Consider the following 15,339-nt stretch of genomic DNA (forward strand, 5'->3'; position numbering starts at 1 on the left):
GAGAAATTGCACTAACTAAATTTACAAAAATTGTTGAAAGTTAGACAATTTTCACTATTACAGCAAAAAAATCATGTAACAATTACAATTTTCAATTTGACAAAGTGTCAAAGAATCACCAAAAAATAATCGCAAGCAACCGATGGTTGTCGTTGGTCACCGACGACTGGCAGTAGCGATCAAAGACAGTCCCCGACGATTGTAGAGATGTTGAAAGTTTGGTACGGTAATGAAAGTATACTAAGGATAGTTTTGTTCGAAAAAAACTTAATGTCCTTAACTAACAAACATATTTTAGTTGTTCTTAAAATACAAAATCTTTTTTAGGAAGTTGAATAAAAAACCCTAGTAAAAATGTGATGTCTTTTAATTTTATATTTCATTCAAATTTTGAGAGAAACATGATTATTAATAAATTTTTTGATAATAATTACACTTTCTCTTTTTACAAAATTTGAGAAATAAATTAAAATAATTTCTACATTTTTAATAAACTTTTAAAAATACGCAACAAGCTTACTTTACTTACAGTATCTCTCGTAATTCTCTCTGTCTAGGATAGGATGGGTACATGTACGCCTTATTTCGCTTTATTTATATTTTTAGTAAATATTATGTAATTTTTTGACAAAATTAAAATAATTTATGATTTACTCATAAATAAAATCACGCATCTTTATAGTAATACTATATATTTTTGTGATAATTTTATATATTTTAAGGTGTAAAGATAATTTATTAAAAAAAAAAATAATATTATCATAAAAATATATAATATTTTTGTAGCAACCCTAATATAAAAATAATAATAAAATCCGTCCCATTTATGATTTTGGGACATTACACTACTATAGATCTGGATTTATCATTAAAATGCATAATTTTATTTTTAAAACACGTATTTTACAAACACACCAAAAAAAAAAAATGTGTAGCATGGTGTGCGTATAGACCGCCGAAGGAATTTTCAACAAAAGACTTTCGGTCTTTGATTTTTCTTAGTCTCTTCGGTACTCTCTCTCTCTCTCTCTTCTGAGCCCCGTCAATTCAAGCCTTCGAAGCCATGGAAGCTGATCCCTTTTAAACCAGGTAACCATTCTTCACCAACTCTCTCTCTCTCTCTCTCTCTCTTATATATATGGTGCAAAGATGTGTGTCTCTGTGTATAGATATATACCTAGTGCGAGTTGGGTTCTCTCTTTTCATTCTCATTTTGAAGCGAATCGTTCAAAAGATTGACAATCAACGCTATTCAACACATGATCATGATAACCCATTTGTTTCACAGGTTTATCTTTCATGTGGTTTTGGACCTTTGGAGTTCTTTCTTGAAGGTTAGTAGTGAACCTCATTCCTATTATGTAACTTGGTATATGAAATGACTCAATGTACATCATCCATTGCTTTGATTCATGTGTGAATGGTCATTTATTTTCAAGATTCGGCGAAAATTTGATATGCCTAGATGGGAATTAGTAATTCCAAGGATGGGTTGTTGATGAGTGTAGAGTTGATTTTGTTCAATTTGACTGTTTGTATTGAATATATTGATAGGAAAGTAGCTTTCTCAATTCACGTAATTTTGGGTTATTGATATTGATTTGAACTTGTTTTTTGGCAGTTGGCCATGATGGGAAGTCATGTGTTTGAACCTAAAGTGGTAGACCAATGGCTAAAAGTTCCATCTTGAGGCCTCCCCCTTAGGGCTTAGGCTCGGTAATTATCTACTATATGTGGGACTACGACTACATGTACTGGGGATTAGTCGGGGAAAAACTCCAAATGCCCTCGTGAGGGAAAAACGAAGGCCCCAATTTTTTTTAGGAATAACTGCAGACTAGTATGAATGCGGGAAACAAAGGCCCCAATAGTTTTGACCAAATGCATGAAATTGGAGACTAATACTACTATATTAAGGAAGAAGAGAGTAAGACCTGGTGATTATCAAATGTAAAATTCTTCTAGTCCTGGTATAGTGGGTGTTTGGGAAGTGGGTTTTTTTGTAGGTTTTTTTAGTTGTAGGATATTATTGGAGAAATTTTTTTTTGTGTTTGGGAAGATAGTTGGATTTTTTAATGGTTGAATGTGATGTTTATGAGAGAAAAAGTGAAATGATTATGGGGTTTGATGTGATATTTTGTTTGGATGTGTTTTTTTTTGGTTTTGTAACCAATTTGTCTTTTAGTGTAAAAAAACAAAAAAAACCTAAAAAATTTGTTCCCAAACACCGCCATAGTGACCTGGTGGTGAGAAAGTGAACTAAATGTTTTTAAAGACGTATTGAAATATCATGAAACAGTATGGGTAACAAAGAAAACCTTGATACTTTTTTTAAAAGAAATTTTTTTTTTGGGTCGGGGGAGGGGATCTCGTGCTCCTCGTCATAAAATGCACCCGGTCCTATCTATCAGAAATGAAATCAGTATTTGTGCTTCCTCTTTTTTATTTGAGTCATGTAAACATGTGATTCAGTTCTTGTTTCTTTATATTTAATTCAATGGGTATTCTTGTTAGTCATGGGCAGATATGTGATTGAGAACATCTTGAGGTTGAAAACATTTATTTGTATATTCCTTCATGACCGGATTTTGAATTTATTGTTCTCATGGTTTCTAGTTTGTCTTGTCTGGCAGATGGATTCTGGTGAGCTGGATCGCAATGGCAAATGTGTTGAAGAATTGTTTTCAGAGAAGTTAGTTCCTCTGAATTCTCCTGATACAAGTGATATGTTTGGTGATCAACAAGTGCACCCCCGAGTTGGTGATAAGTACCAGGTGAAAATTCCACGCATGATAACAGAATCTGAGCGGCTTCATCTTCTAAGGAACCCAGATGATACTGAGATTAATTTTAATGTTTCTCATTATTTTGTTTTGGGATTAGCAGTTCCGGCAATTTGGGTTGATGATAAAATAAATAACAATCAAAATAAAGGAATTAAAGTTTATAAAAAACGTGATGATTCAGTTAATGCAAAGGGGTCAGTGGGATCTAAAAAGGTGAAAAAGAGGCAACATATTTCAAATAAGAAGGGTTTGAAAGCCAAAACATTAGATGTTGCATTGGATTGTGGAAAAGAATCAAAGTCAGCTATCTCCGAACCTGCAATGGCAGGAAAAGGTAACCCAAATCAAATGTGCAGAAGCAAAAGCTGTTGTTTGGTTCCTGGTTTGCTTGGTGATTCTCCTTGGACAGACATTGAATTCAGTAGTTTTCTCCTTGCATTATATATTTTTGAGAAGAATCTCGTTCAGGTGAAGAGATTTATGAAAAGCAAAGAAATGGGGGAAATCCTATCCTTCTACTATGGGAAGTTTTATGGGTCTGATGAACATCGGAGATATGCAGATTGCCGGAAGATGATGAAAAGCCGGAAGTGCAAGATTGGACAGAGAATTTTTACTGGATGGAGGCAGCAGGAACTGTTATCTCGTTTGCTTCTCCATGTCTCAGAGGATGCAAAAAGTACTTTGGTGGAGGTATTTTATGTTTTAATGCCACAAATATGACATGTTAGTAATTCCAAATCTGGTTTATTTGATCAATGGTGACATACATGTTCGTTCACTTTATGTTTTTTTTTTTTGGACAAGTGTGTTCATGTTTAATACTGGAATAAATTTAGTTATGTTCTTTTTGTGATGAATTTCACACAAGAATATCACGTTGTTCCAAATATATGCCAAAATAGCCATTTTTTCCCCCCTCTCATTTCGTTATCTATGCATGTTATACTATTTGTTACATAGCTTCTCTATCCTAAACTCGATTTGTTGTGTTCAGTGTCTCATCCCATTTTTTTAGGAAAAAAGGTAGGACAAGCAGGTTTGGCCCAATACTCTTGGGGACAAGCGAAATCTTAAATGGGGTTTTTTTAGATTTATTATTTTTTCACACTATAAAATTTATTATTTAAAACTGAAGTTTTATAGAAAAAAAAAGAAAGATAAAAAAGCAATTGAAGTGGTGAATTATTTAAAAGTAATGGACGATTGTTTACTAAATGTATGGATTGTTTATGTTTATAGAATATTGTTGACTATACTAGTAACAATTGCCTTTGGAGACATAAATTTTTTAAAGCTTAAGTTCATCAAATTTTATATTCAGTTACTTACTTTAGAAAAAGTTTGAACAAATTAATAATGTTACCCATCGAAGATGTTCAAAATCTATCTCAATAATTATGATTTATGTTTCTCAATAACTATGATTTATGTTTGTCTCGATAATTATGATTTATGTCAACTTCAATAATCATGTGAAATTGCTAAAAAAAAGTACAATATTATAATTATTGTGAAAAAAATTATAATCCATTCACTCACTAATACGATATTTTCTTGGTAAAAAAGGAAAAACTTATACAATATTTTCAAATTGGATTTACTACCTAATATTTTAAGTGATTTATGTGTATAACATGGGTAAAAAACCAGTAACTTTAGTATTTATATATGTAAGAAAATTTTATGTAGGTAAACCAAACTAAACCAAATCAAGTCTTAAGTCTTAAGTCTTAAGTCTCATCAAATGGGGTCGGCTACATGAATCCTTCTTCTCCACTTGACTCTATCAATGGCCATTTAGTTAGTCAAATTCAGGAGATTCATATCTCTATTTACTACACCCGCCCACATTAATCTAGGTCTATCCCTTCTTCTAACACTTCCATCTACCATTACTGTTGGTCTCCGTTGTATATGACCAAACCATCGCAATTTATCCTCTCTCAATTTATCTTCTATCGATGCTACTTCTATCCATTCACAAATATACTCATTCCTAATTTTGTCTTTTCTAGTCTTACCACACATCCACCTTAGCATCCTCATTTCAGCAAAACTCATCTTATTTATATATTGTTTCTTAGTTGTCTAACATTCCGTCTCATACAATATCGTTGGTCTAATAGCCATCCTATAGAATTTTTCTTTTTGTCTAATGGGTACTCGTTTATCACATAGTACCCCAGACGCACTCCTCCACTTAAGCCACCTTGCCTTAATTTTATGGACCGCATCCACTCCAATTTCCCCAACTGTTGTGATAATCGATCCTAAATAATGAAAATATTCACTCTTAGGTAGTTCCTAGTTCTCAATTTTCACTTCTCCTCTGCTTCAGTTTTTATTTTTTCTTGTACCTACACAAACAAGAGAAAAAAAAAAAATTGAAGATACTATTTTACCAAATTTTTATTTTTTTATTATATATATATTTTAAATATGTATGAAGGTCCCATATTTAAGTTTGCCTTGGGGCCCAAAAAAGTCAGGGCCGACCCTGGTCAGTAAGTGTCATGTCCTTTACTTTGGGGTCTCTATTTTGCCAGTCTTATGGCCATTTCTTCCACTTCGGGTGTTTACTGTAATAATGATGCATCATATTTGATTTTTTACTGTGATACTTGTACATTGCTATTGATTCTAATTTTACTTGATATTCTTCATTATAATTGATTCAAATAGTGATCGACCATTGTACATAAAAATATTAAATGTATGTGTCATAACGCAATAAAACAAAAAATAATCAAAATTGCGGTTCCATTTTAATGGCAAAGTGCAAGCTCGTCGTTTCTCTTTCATTTTCATTTTATTTTTTATTTCTTGGTTGGAAAGGCTAAGATTCAAGAAAAAGAGAGACAAAACTGGTGTATTTTTGTTGTAGTTGAGTGGATTGGAGATGGGGGTGTCTGAAGTTAGGAGGTGGGTTTAGGGTTTTGAGTGGAGAGAAGAGGGTGACCAACAAAGAAGGAAGGGAGAGAGTTGTTTTTTTCATTATTTTTTTTCTTTCTGAAGTTTATATTATTCATTTATTTATTAATAGAGACAAAATAGGTATTTTAAGAAAAATATTGATTACATAGTCAAAATTTGGTTGACCAAGTGACGACAATTTGGTATTACAAGATTTGATTGTAAGTTGATCTTAAAATTTCAAATTTCTAAAGGCTTGTAATTTCTAAAACATTGATGGTTGGTAAGAGTGGACATTGGTTGGGAGCGGACTAGCTATTGAAATTTGTCTTGGGCTAAACAAGTGTCATATGGAATTACAAGTAAGAACCTCGGATTGAAATTTTGGTATCAGTTGTTACTTCCATCCATCTTTGTATAGGTATTGGCTTTGGTTCTAAAGATGTTGAAGTGCTCTCGAATTACAATATACTCTCCGATGAAGAACTGTTATGCTTAATATTTTAATTTAGATTTTGGTCATTGTCAGGTCTCAAAGGCATTTGCTGAGGGAAGAACTTCTCTTGAAGAATATGTTCACACCTTAAAAACTCTTGCTGGTATCCCTGTCCTCATAGAAGCAGTAGGTATTGGCAGGGGGAAGGAAGATTTGACAAACCTTGCAATGGAGCCTACTAAAACTAATCTAGTGTTTCCTTTCCGGCCCAAAATACCAGTTGGCAAAGCATGCTCTTCCCTTGCATTCGAGGACATAGTCAAGTTTCTAACTGGAGATTTCCGGTTAAGCAAAGCTCAATTAAATGATATTTTCTGGGAAGCAGTTTGGCCCCGTCTGTTAGAAAGAGGGTGGCACTCTGAGCAGCCGAAGAATCATGATTATTATAGTTCCAAACATCAGCTGGTTTTTCTTATGCCTGGTGTTAAGAAGTTCTCAAGAAGGAAACTTGTGAAAGGAGACCACTACTTCGATTCTGTTCGTGATGTTTTAAGCCGAGTTGCATCAGAACCGAAACTTATCAAGCTTGAGGACGAAGAACCTAGAGTCAGCAGCTGCGAGGAAGTACATGAAAGAGAGCCAGAACCCACAATAAACCATGATGATCCAGCTGATCATCAGCAGCTTTATTACCTTAAACCCCGAGTTTCAACATACAATCCAAATCTTTTGAGGTTAACTGTTGTGGATACTAGTTTGGCTTGTGGAGAAAAATCATCGAAGGTGAGAGAGCTGAGAAATCTACCCTCTGATACTGGAATTACTTCTATCTTGAGTAATCATTCAAAGGAATCTGATGGTGATTCCTCCGGGGATTCAGTCGATGTGCCAGACTCTGTTGTTATGTTATTGAAGGGTCAGAAGAAACCTAGATCTTCCAATCATAGTAAGGGTATGGTTGACAATAGCAATTCAAACCAAAGGATGTCAATCGATGACTCAAAAGCTGCGAAGAAATTGGTGGGGAATCACCACTATCAGGACCCAGATTTATCTAATGCCAAGCAGTCGAGGACCATCAAGAACTGCTTCAGCAGGAGAGTGAGACCTGGCCGTTCAAATTTGTTGCCCCCTCTCACGAAACAGCGGACATTGGCTGCTTGTGCAAAGGATGACACAAGTTGTAGCATGGAGAAGTTCATGGTGGGTTCTGGATTCACACAAGTGGAACCCAGTTTCAGGTCTAACTCACTAGACGTTTCCAAAGTTGGTCCTTTTGATGAGAAGAAGGTATTATCAACAAGTTCTTCGTTAGAAGGCAGTCCAAAAAAGGACAGCAACAAAGGCATTCTTCATGAGAATATGTATGGTACGGAAATATCTCTTGCGGAATGTGAGAAACCTCAATCACAGCCGTTGATCGACCTAAACGTACTCCAGGACCTATCAGATTCTGAAAATGGTGAAATATGCGACACGAAAGTCGATGAAAGCGAGAAAAACCCTAATGCTAATGTTTTATGCTTTTCCTCTGACAAATACGAGCTTGTGAAAGAACCTAACAACTTGTGTACTTCCAGTAATGTCAATGCTGCAGAAAAACACCTAATTGGGAGTCCTAGGAGGCAAAGCACAAGAAACCGGCCATTAACAACACGAGCATTGGAAGCTCTTGCATTTGGCTACCTAAGCACAAAGCGGAGGCGAAAAGGCACGGAAAATCAGAGGCAAGATAACCCAGTATCAAAGCATTCCTGCAAAGCTCACATCAGAGCCGATGTAACTTCAAATTCTGGCAGCATTAGCAGTGGTATCTTGGATGATAAGGATCAAAATGGTGTGGACGGAGTTTGTAAGGGTAGCAAAAGTACGGTTAGCAATTCTCTTTCTGAAACTGAAAGAAAAGTAGCTCTAGAGCTAGTGGAGATCTCTAAAGCTACCTATCATCCAGGAGTTTTGAATTTCAATGATGATTGATCTAGTTAAGGTGCTTAGGTTACCAAAGATAGCACATTTTATACTGTCTTCTTTTCATCTTTCTACAATCCCTGTACCATTCAGTTAACCGTTACAATGCATCACATCACGGTACTGACATCCATTTGAGAAGAAATATAGGTACCTTTTACTCTCTGTCGTGATTTGGCATGTTACAGCCACAGCGGTTAGGCAATGGGCACTTGCTGACCATTGCTATGCAATGTTTGTAGAGGAAACAAGCTTGTTTTACAAATTACACTACAATCTTCATATTTCAAATTCTGTACTCTGAAGGAAATTCTGTTGGTAAAAGTTGAATATTACCGGATTGTAAACATGCCAATATCCTTGGGCGTATTGTTACAAGCTATTCACAATCGATGAACTTACTGGTGGGGATTGGAAATGCATTGGATAATGGAAAACTTAAAGATTTTATAATTTTATTTATGAGGTTTAATTCAATTTAGAGTTATGTTAGGTTAGTGTTCTATTTTTGTAACCTTAAATAGGGTTTCCTATGTTGCCTATATATATGGTTCTATGTAATAGTTTTATATTAGCCTTAGATTAATGAGATATTGAGTAGATTGTGGCCGTTTGTGTTGGGGTTGTGTTTTGACCCTTGTTCTTCATTTTCTATTCTTATTCTTCTTGATATTTGGATCCTCTCTTTTGGATTGGTTCTCTATATATTCTGGTTTGGGGATCGTTTGAGTAGTTCAGTGGATTTCTTAATAGCTGTTCGACATTACATACGCTCTAATTTTTTAAAAGGGCAGGAATGGTGTTTATATACATTGTGGAGAGGCAAGACGTGATGCTTGAAAGACATGATGCTTTTTTTTCTTGTTTAACATCACCTTGTTCTTGTGGTTTTTATGTTTGCTTGGCGGTTACAGGGGTTTGTAAAGCTGCCTCAGCACCAATCTCCTATCTCAACTGAGCTACTCAAGGCTGTATGAAGTATTCATGTTTTGACAAACTTTGTGCAACATGAAGTAACAGTATTTAGGTGAGTCCTCTTGTTATTTTAGTCATGTTGCAATGATTTTAGGTTGTAGTATTTTAATAATGATTTCATCTGTTAGTATTGAATTGAAATTTCTGTCAATGTTTTTATTTGTCTCTTCTGCTTTGTTTGAGCATATTCTACATGCTTCTGTTCTTAAGCTTACTTGCAAAAATAAAAATCACGAAATAGAAAGGGCCAAAGTTGGTCTTAGGCCTATATTCTGCGTACTTTAGGATAAAAAGTTACAATTTTAAGGATTTTATTTAAAGATGATACCAGGTGGTGTTAGGCCAATATACCATATTCTGCTATGAAGGATTAATTCTTACAAATCTACGATGTTTTTCTTTTGTCATTGTATCTAAGTTATTTTATTCAAACTTGTAACTAGTTTCCCCCCGAAGTGTCCGAAGTGTTTTTGATCTAAAAAATGTAAATTAAAAAAACAAAAAACAAAGTGAAGTTGTGGCTTGGGACGCATTTTCCCCTTGCACTTACTTGCACCTTTATGAATTTGTAATTAAAATACTATTTGGCTATAAATTTGGGACCCGATTAGTGGTGGTGACGTGCTAGGTTGTTGTACACGTCTGTGTTACATGGACTCGGCACTTTGGGCTGAAGTACCTTGTTTCGACACGACACGACACGACACGACACGACACGACAAGGGTGCGGGTGTGGGATCTGTGTCGGATTCGCCTGTTCTCTCTCGGACATGGCTTTTTATAGACAGCAAAAGAAATGAAAGAGGAGAGAGCAAGAGAGGACCTGGTCACCTGTCGAAACGGCGAAGACATCGGTTGCCGACTTTGATTCCTTTGGTCGTTGCTTCGACATGCTCGATCTCCATCTCCTGCTTTGTCTTCTCTCTCATCTCTCGATCCCCTGTCTTCTCTCTCATCTCTCGTCTCTTGATTTGTTGATCTCTCTTCCTCTCCTCTCTTCTCTCGCTCTCGATCTCGATCTCACTCTACTCTCTCTCTCTCTCTCTCTTCTTTTGTTTGTCTGACTTCTCTTTTCTTCTTTCTTCTCTTCTCTCTGTTTTATTTTCTTCTTTCTTCTCTTCCTCGATCTCCCTCTATTTTCTTCTCTTTGTTCTATTTTCTTCTCTTCTTCTTTATATTATATTAGTATATAATATAAATTACGTTAATATAATAATATATAATATTATTCATATCATATAATATTATTCATCCATTATTCATATTACATTTACATTAACATATAGTATAAATTACATTAATATAATAATATATGATATTATTCATCCAAAAAAAATTATATAATATAATATATCATAAATAATATAATTTTTATGTTTAAAATAAAAATAACTTATTTTATCATATATAACATAATTTATTTTATATATAAAATAATTTTTATTTGTTATTTATATAATATAACTCATCTTCATATAATAAATATATATATTTTTAAAAAAACTATTTAACGTATCTCCGTATCCGTATTCATATCCATATCCATATCCATATCCAAATTTAGATATATATCCACGTATCCTTAATTTTTAATTGCCCGACCCTTAGACCCGCACCCGCACCCGCACCCGATACCCGTATCCGAGTCCGTGTAACATAGGTAGACGTAGAATGCAAGTTGTTCTTGTTTCTTGATGTGTGTTGATCGAATGGCTCAAATTAATCATCTTGAAATCAATATTATTGAAAACTTGATAGGGATTTATTTATTTATTCTTTATTTCCCATATTAGGGGTTCTCAAGAAAGGGAAATGCTAACCATTGATCATTGGGTGACTATGAAGCACGGACACGGACACGGACACGGACAATTGACACGGCAATTTCCAAAAAATGGGAACACAGACATGGTGGGGGCCACAACAATTTTTTTAAAAAAAATATATTTTTATGTGTTATGTAGATTCATATTACATTCATTTTAAATCAAAATTAACAAACATTAACATAGCAATATTAATTCAATAAATATAACTACTACATTTAAACAAATTAATAGATCATCCATTCACAAAAAGTCATAATAAACGATAACAAGAACTAAGACGAGAAGGGAAAACATTCAACATCCAACAATATGCTTCACAAAAGTATTAAATAAGAGAGGCAAAAGAAGGGAAGGGAAAAAAAAAAGAAAATTTAGCCTCGTTGTGTCCCATGCCGTGTCTTGATATGAACATGCGTGTCCCCGCCGTGTCCGTTACGGCACCGATTTTGGAGTGTCCATGTTTCATAGTTGGGCGACTATGAAGTACAAACACTTCAAATAGGTGTTGTAGTAGTGTCGAACATGAGGACATGCTGGGAACACGTATGGGACATACCATTTGGCGTGTCCCTTTAATTTTATTATTTTTTTTTGCAGGAGACACGGTAGGGACACACCGAGGACACGCGTGTCCAAATTTGGACACGGTGGGGGTATTTTTTTAATTTTTGTAAATTTCTTTTGGGGTCAAAGTGCAAAATTAAGAAAGTAAAAAAAGAATATTGTTGGATGTTGAATGTTTTTCCCTTGTCATCTTAATTCTTATTATTTATTTATTTTTTTTGTGAATTGATGGTTTATTAATTTGCTTAAATGTAGTGATTTATATATATTGAATTAATGTTTATTTTTATTAATTTTGATTGTTTAGTAACATAATATTAATCTACATAGCAAATATATATAAATGAAAAAATTGCCGTGTCTCCCGCCGTGTCCATGTCCATGTCCCCCGCCTTGTCCGTGTCTGTGTCCGTATCCGTATCCGTATCCATATCCCCATTTTTTTGAAATCGCCGTGTCCGTCTCTGTGTCTGTGCTTCATAGTTGGGCGGTAATCAACATTGGTATATGTCTGAAAAGTGTATTAAAATATGTAAGATAGACATAAAAATTTATTGGAATATATAAAATGTGTATTGGAGTTTTAATTTTTGACATCATTTAATCTTTAACCAACGTCCGGCGCCAAAAAATGCTTAATGCATGTGTGGTTATGGTCACACTGGTTCAAATTAATTTGAATCATAGATCAAAGAGATATCAGATACTAATCCTCCTTGGTTCCCTTAGACTACTATGAATTTAGTGAAGACTCATTAAAGTATACCCAGATATGAGACCAAACCTTCCTGGATCCTTTAGTTACTAGAATAACACAATTCAACACTGGACTTTACTAGTAATTTGCTTAGGGAAGGTGTATATGTACTTGACTTTAGCTGTTATATAGAACTTCAACACCAGCTGTGAGAGTGAGAGAGAGATTCATGTACCTTTTCCTTTTCCCTTTCTCTTTTCAAATCTCTTCCTAAATCCATTCTCCAAATACAACCTTAGAGAAGGTTTATACGTTGTTGAATTTAGCTGTTAGAACTTCAACAGCAGCTGAGAGAGAGAGAGAGAGAGAGAGAGAGATCATTTTCTCTAATAATAGCGATCAAATGGCACCATCAATGGAAATGATTGATGAACTTGTTCCTTTATAGTGGTGGTCACAGTGACAGACAGTTCTGTAAATTGATGAGTATTTTTTTTTTTCTTTTTTAATTTTTTGAAAATCATGCTTGGCTAGTTGTAATTATCTAGGCAATAAAGCCTGAAATAAAAAATGAAAAAAGAGATTTGTAAAGAAATATTACATAGAAAATTCCACGAAAATAATTTGACATTGATATTTTTGAAATAATAAGTTACTTTGATGAGTCTTTTGATTTAAATGAACAGATGTGAACATTCCACATCATTTTTTATAAATCTTCTGTATATATGTTTTCTGTTTGTATATCATTACTCATTATAAGATAAAGCATTTAATAATATTACACTTTTTATTTTATATTTTTACCACGTTTAGGGTTGCTTTGGCAATTGTTTTAGTAGTAGTTTTTTTATTATAAGATTTTATTGGGAAAGTTGAGTAGGTCCTTTTAAAAAAGTTTTTTTTTTTTTTTTGGTGTGTGTGTGTGTGTGTGGGGTCAATTGCCACTTTTTTTTTAGCCGAAAATAAACATGCTCTAAAAACTTTGGTTTAATTAGCCAAAAAGTAGATAAAAAAACAAAAACAGCACAACCTTATTTTACCATAGGATGTGACACATCCACAACAATTAGATGTTAATAAGGTTCATGTGGAACCAATTGCACCAACGGTTGTGAATTTCTCATGTCAGATGATAAACTAAATATGGTATAAAAAGATAGGAAGCGTAGAATTGTTATAAAGTATCCCAAGTCTATGAAAAACTAATAGAAATAACATGCTGGATCCTCAAACCTGGATCCTTTAGTTAGGAGAATAAACAATTTCAAACAGTTGACTTTGCTAGCTTGGGAAGGTGCATATGTACTTGACCTTTTAGCTGTTAGAACTTCAACACCAGCTCAGAGAGAGAGACAGAGAGAGAGAGAGCTTGATCATTTCAGCCACATGCATCCTTTGGTCCTAATGGACTCAGACGATGACAATGAGGAAGTTGACTGCTTCGGCTGTCAACGACCAATATTGCCTGCAGGTCCTGCCTATAGTTGCACCCCTTGCAACTTCCCCAACGAGATCAACCATGCCCTCCACCCCCAACACCCTTTTATCCTTACTGCAAATTCAATGTCCGGTTGTGAGTTCCAAGAATGTAACGCATGCTGTAAACCTGTCTGGAGCTTCACCTACGCTTGTTCCCTCTGCAAGTTTTACCTACACATCACATGTGCATCATTGCTTCGGAGTGTTAAACACAGTGGTCATAAACATCCCCTAACCCGCCTGCTGAAGCCAGCTATCTTTACTTGCAATGCATGCGACATATGGGAAGGAATATCCTACCTCTGCATGACATGCCTGTTTTGGGTCCACCCAAATTGTTCCTTGTTGCCAACATTCATGGTGACAAATAGTAGACTTCATAAACACCCCCTCATCCTCACATCTTCTCTTTGTCTAGACAATTCCAGGGGCCCGTTTTTTGACTGCAAAATCTGTCATAACCAAATAAACCAAAAATACTGGTTTTACAATAGTTTGGAATGCAGTTTTGTTACCCATGTGGGTTGCTTGACATCAGAGATACTACAATCTTGGTTGACCTCTAACTTGGTTTATTATTATTATTATTATTATGTCCTGTTTGTTCTTGTGATTAATTTAGTAATATTTTCATCCTTTTTGTGCTTTTCAGGGGTCAGCACAGTTGGTCGATTCTTGAACTGATTTGATTATCCCTTAACGGAAACCACTGTGGGAAAGGATTAGAGAACAACACAGAACATTTCAGCCATGAACACTGCTTAACGCTAGGTGATGATCTGGTTATGATGAAGAACGACGATGAAAAATGTGATGGGTGCATACAACCCATCTTGGCTCCATTTTATAGCTGTGAGCGCTGTAACTTTTTTCTTCATGAATCATGCGCTAAATTGCCAAGAAAGATGCAACACCCGCTTCATGTACAACATCAACTCACCCTCTTCGCTACGGTTTTCCATGATGGTGCCTTTCAGTGCCGTGTTTGTTATTCTCTGCAATGGTTTCGCCTATACTTGCCTTTAGTGCAACTTCTACCTTGAATGCAACTTCTACCTTGATATCAAATGCAGTGTTTTTCTGGATCAATCGGTCATGAATCTCAAAAATACTTAATGTGTCTCAACTTGGTAAATTCCAGAGATTGCATCGCTTGTGGTAATGGAGAGGCTGAATTCAAATGTGCTATTTCCCGTTCCGTTTCTTCTTGCACTTTAGTTGTGCTATGTTACCAATGATAGTGAGACACAGAAACCATAAACATCTCCGCATCCTCAGATACTCTCCAATTGAAGGAGAAGTTGAAGATCCAGACCAGTGCATCTGTGATATTTGCGAGTACTTCAGAAACCCAATGCACTGGTTCTACTGTGCAGAATGCAATTTTACAGCGCATTTGGATTGTGCGGAGATCCGTGGAAGTATATCAAGTTTGGTGGCACCACCTATGAATATGAGCCTCATCCACACGCTCTCGCTTTGGCTAAAATGACAAGAAACAACTGTGATGACTTGTGTGAGATATATGGCGATCCTTGCAAAGCAATGACTTTCCAATGTGCTGGTGCAAATTTAACATCGACTGGAACTTTGATGCCAAATTGTTCATATAGTTATTATTTTTCCTTTTTTGTTCTCTGTTATGAAAACAACTGAAGACAAATATAGGGTAGATCTGTCTCTCAA

The 15,339-nt window shown here is 35.1% G+C and overlaps 2 protein-coding genes across 4 annotated transcripts; both read left to right on the forward strand.

The window, feature by feature from the left end:
• Positions 1 to 877: 877 nt before the first annotated feature.
• On the forward strand, positions 878 to 15,339 carry LOC114307627 (uncharacterized). Of its 3 annotated transcripts, XR_014330326.1 has the most exons (6): positions 880 to 1,089; positions 1,289 to 1,334; positions 2,634 to 3,479; positions 6,232 to 8,256; positions 9,021 to 9,133; positions 14,306 to 15,339. XR_014330326.1 is itself a non-coding variant. In XM_028253027.2 (4 exons), exons 3-4 carry the CDS (start codon positions 2,634 to 2,636, stop codon positions 8,113 to 8,115), a joined length of 2,730 nt encoding a protein of 909 aa, XP_028108828.2. In that variant the 5' UTR covers positions 878 to 1,089; positions 1,289 to 1,334; the 3' UTR covers positions 8,116 to 8,719. The 3 variants fall into 3 exon arrangements, 2 of the variants coding, with proteins under 2 accessions (XP_028108828.2, XP_028108829.2); XM_028253027.2 differs by lacking the exons at positions 9,021 to 9,133; positions 14,306 to 15,339 and having other exon boundaries at positions 878 to 1,089; positions 6,232 to 8,719; XM_028253028.2 differs by lacking the exons at positions 880 to 1,089; positions 1,289 to 1,334; positions 9,021 to 9,133; positions 14,306 to 15,339 and adding an exon at positions 1,611 to 1,716 and having other exon boundaries at positions 6,232 to 8,719.
• LOC145791787 (uncharacterized) lies at positions 13,421 to 15,339 on the forward strand. Its single transcript, XM_082872225.1, has 2 exons — positions 13,421 to 14,252; positions 14,348 to 15,339. Exons 1-2 carry the CDS (start codon positions 13,561 to 13,563, stop codon positions 14,694 to 14,696), a joined length of 1,041 nt encoding a protein of 346 aa, XP_082728351.1. The 5' UTR covers positions 13,421 to 13,560; the 3' UTR covers positions 14,697 to 15,339.

This window comes from Camellia sinensis, chromosome 5, assembly GCF_055761805.1.
Source record: "Camellia sinensis isolate YWXY chromosome 5, ASM5576180v1, whole genome shotgun sequence".
Taxonomy (NCBI): domain Eukaryota; kingdom Viridiplantae; phylum Streptophyta; class Magnoliopsida; order Ericales; family Theaceae; genus Camellia; species Camellia sinensis.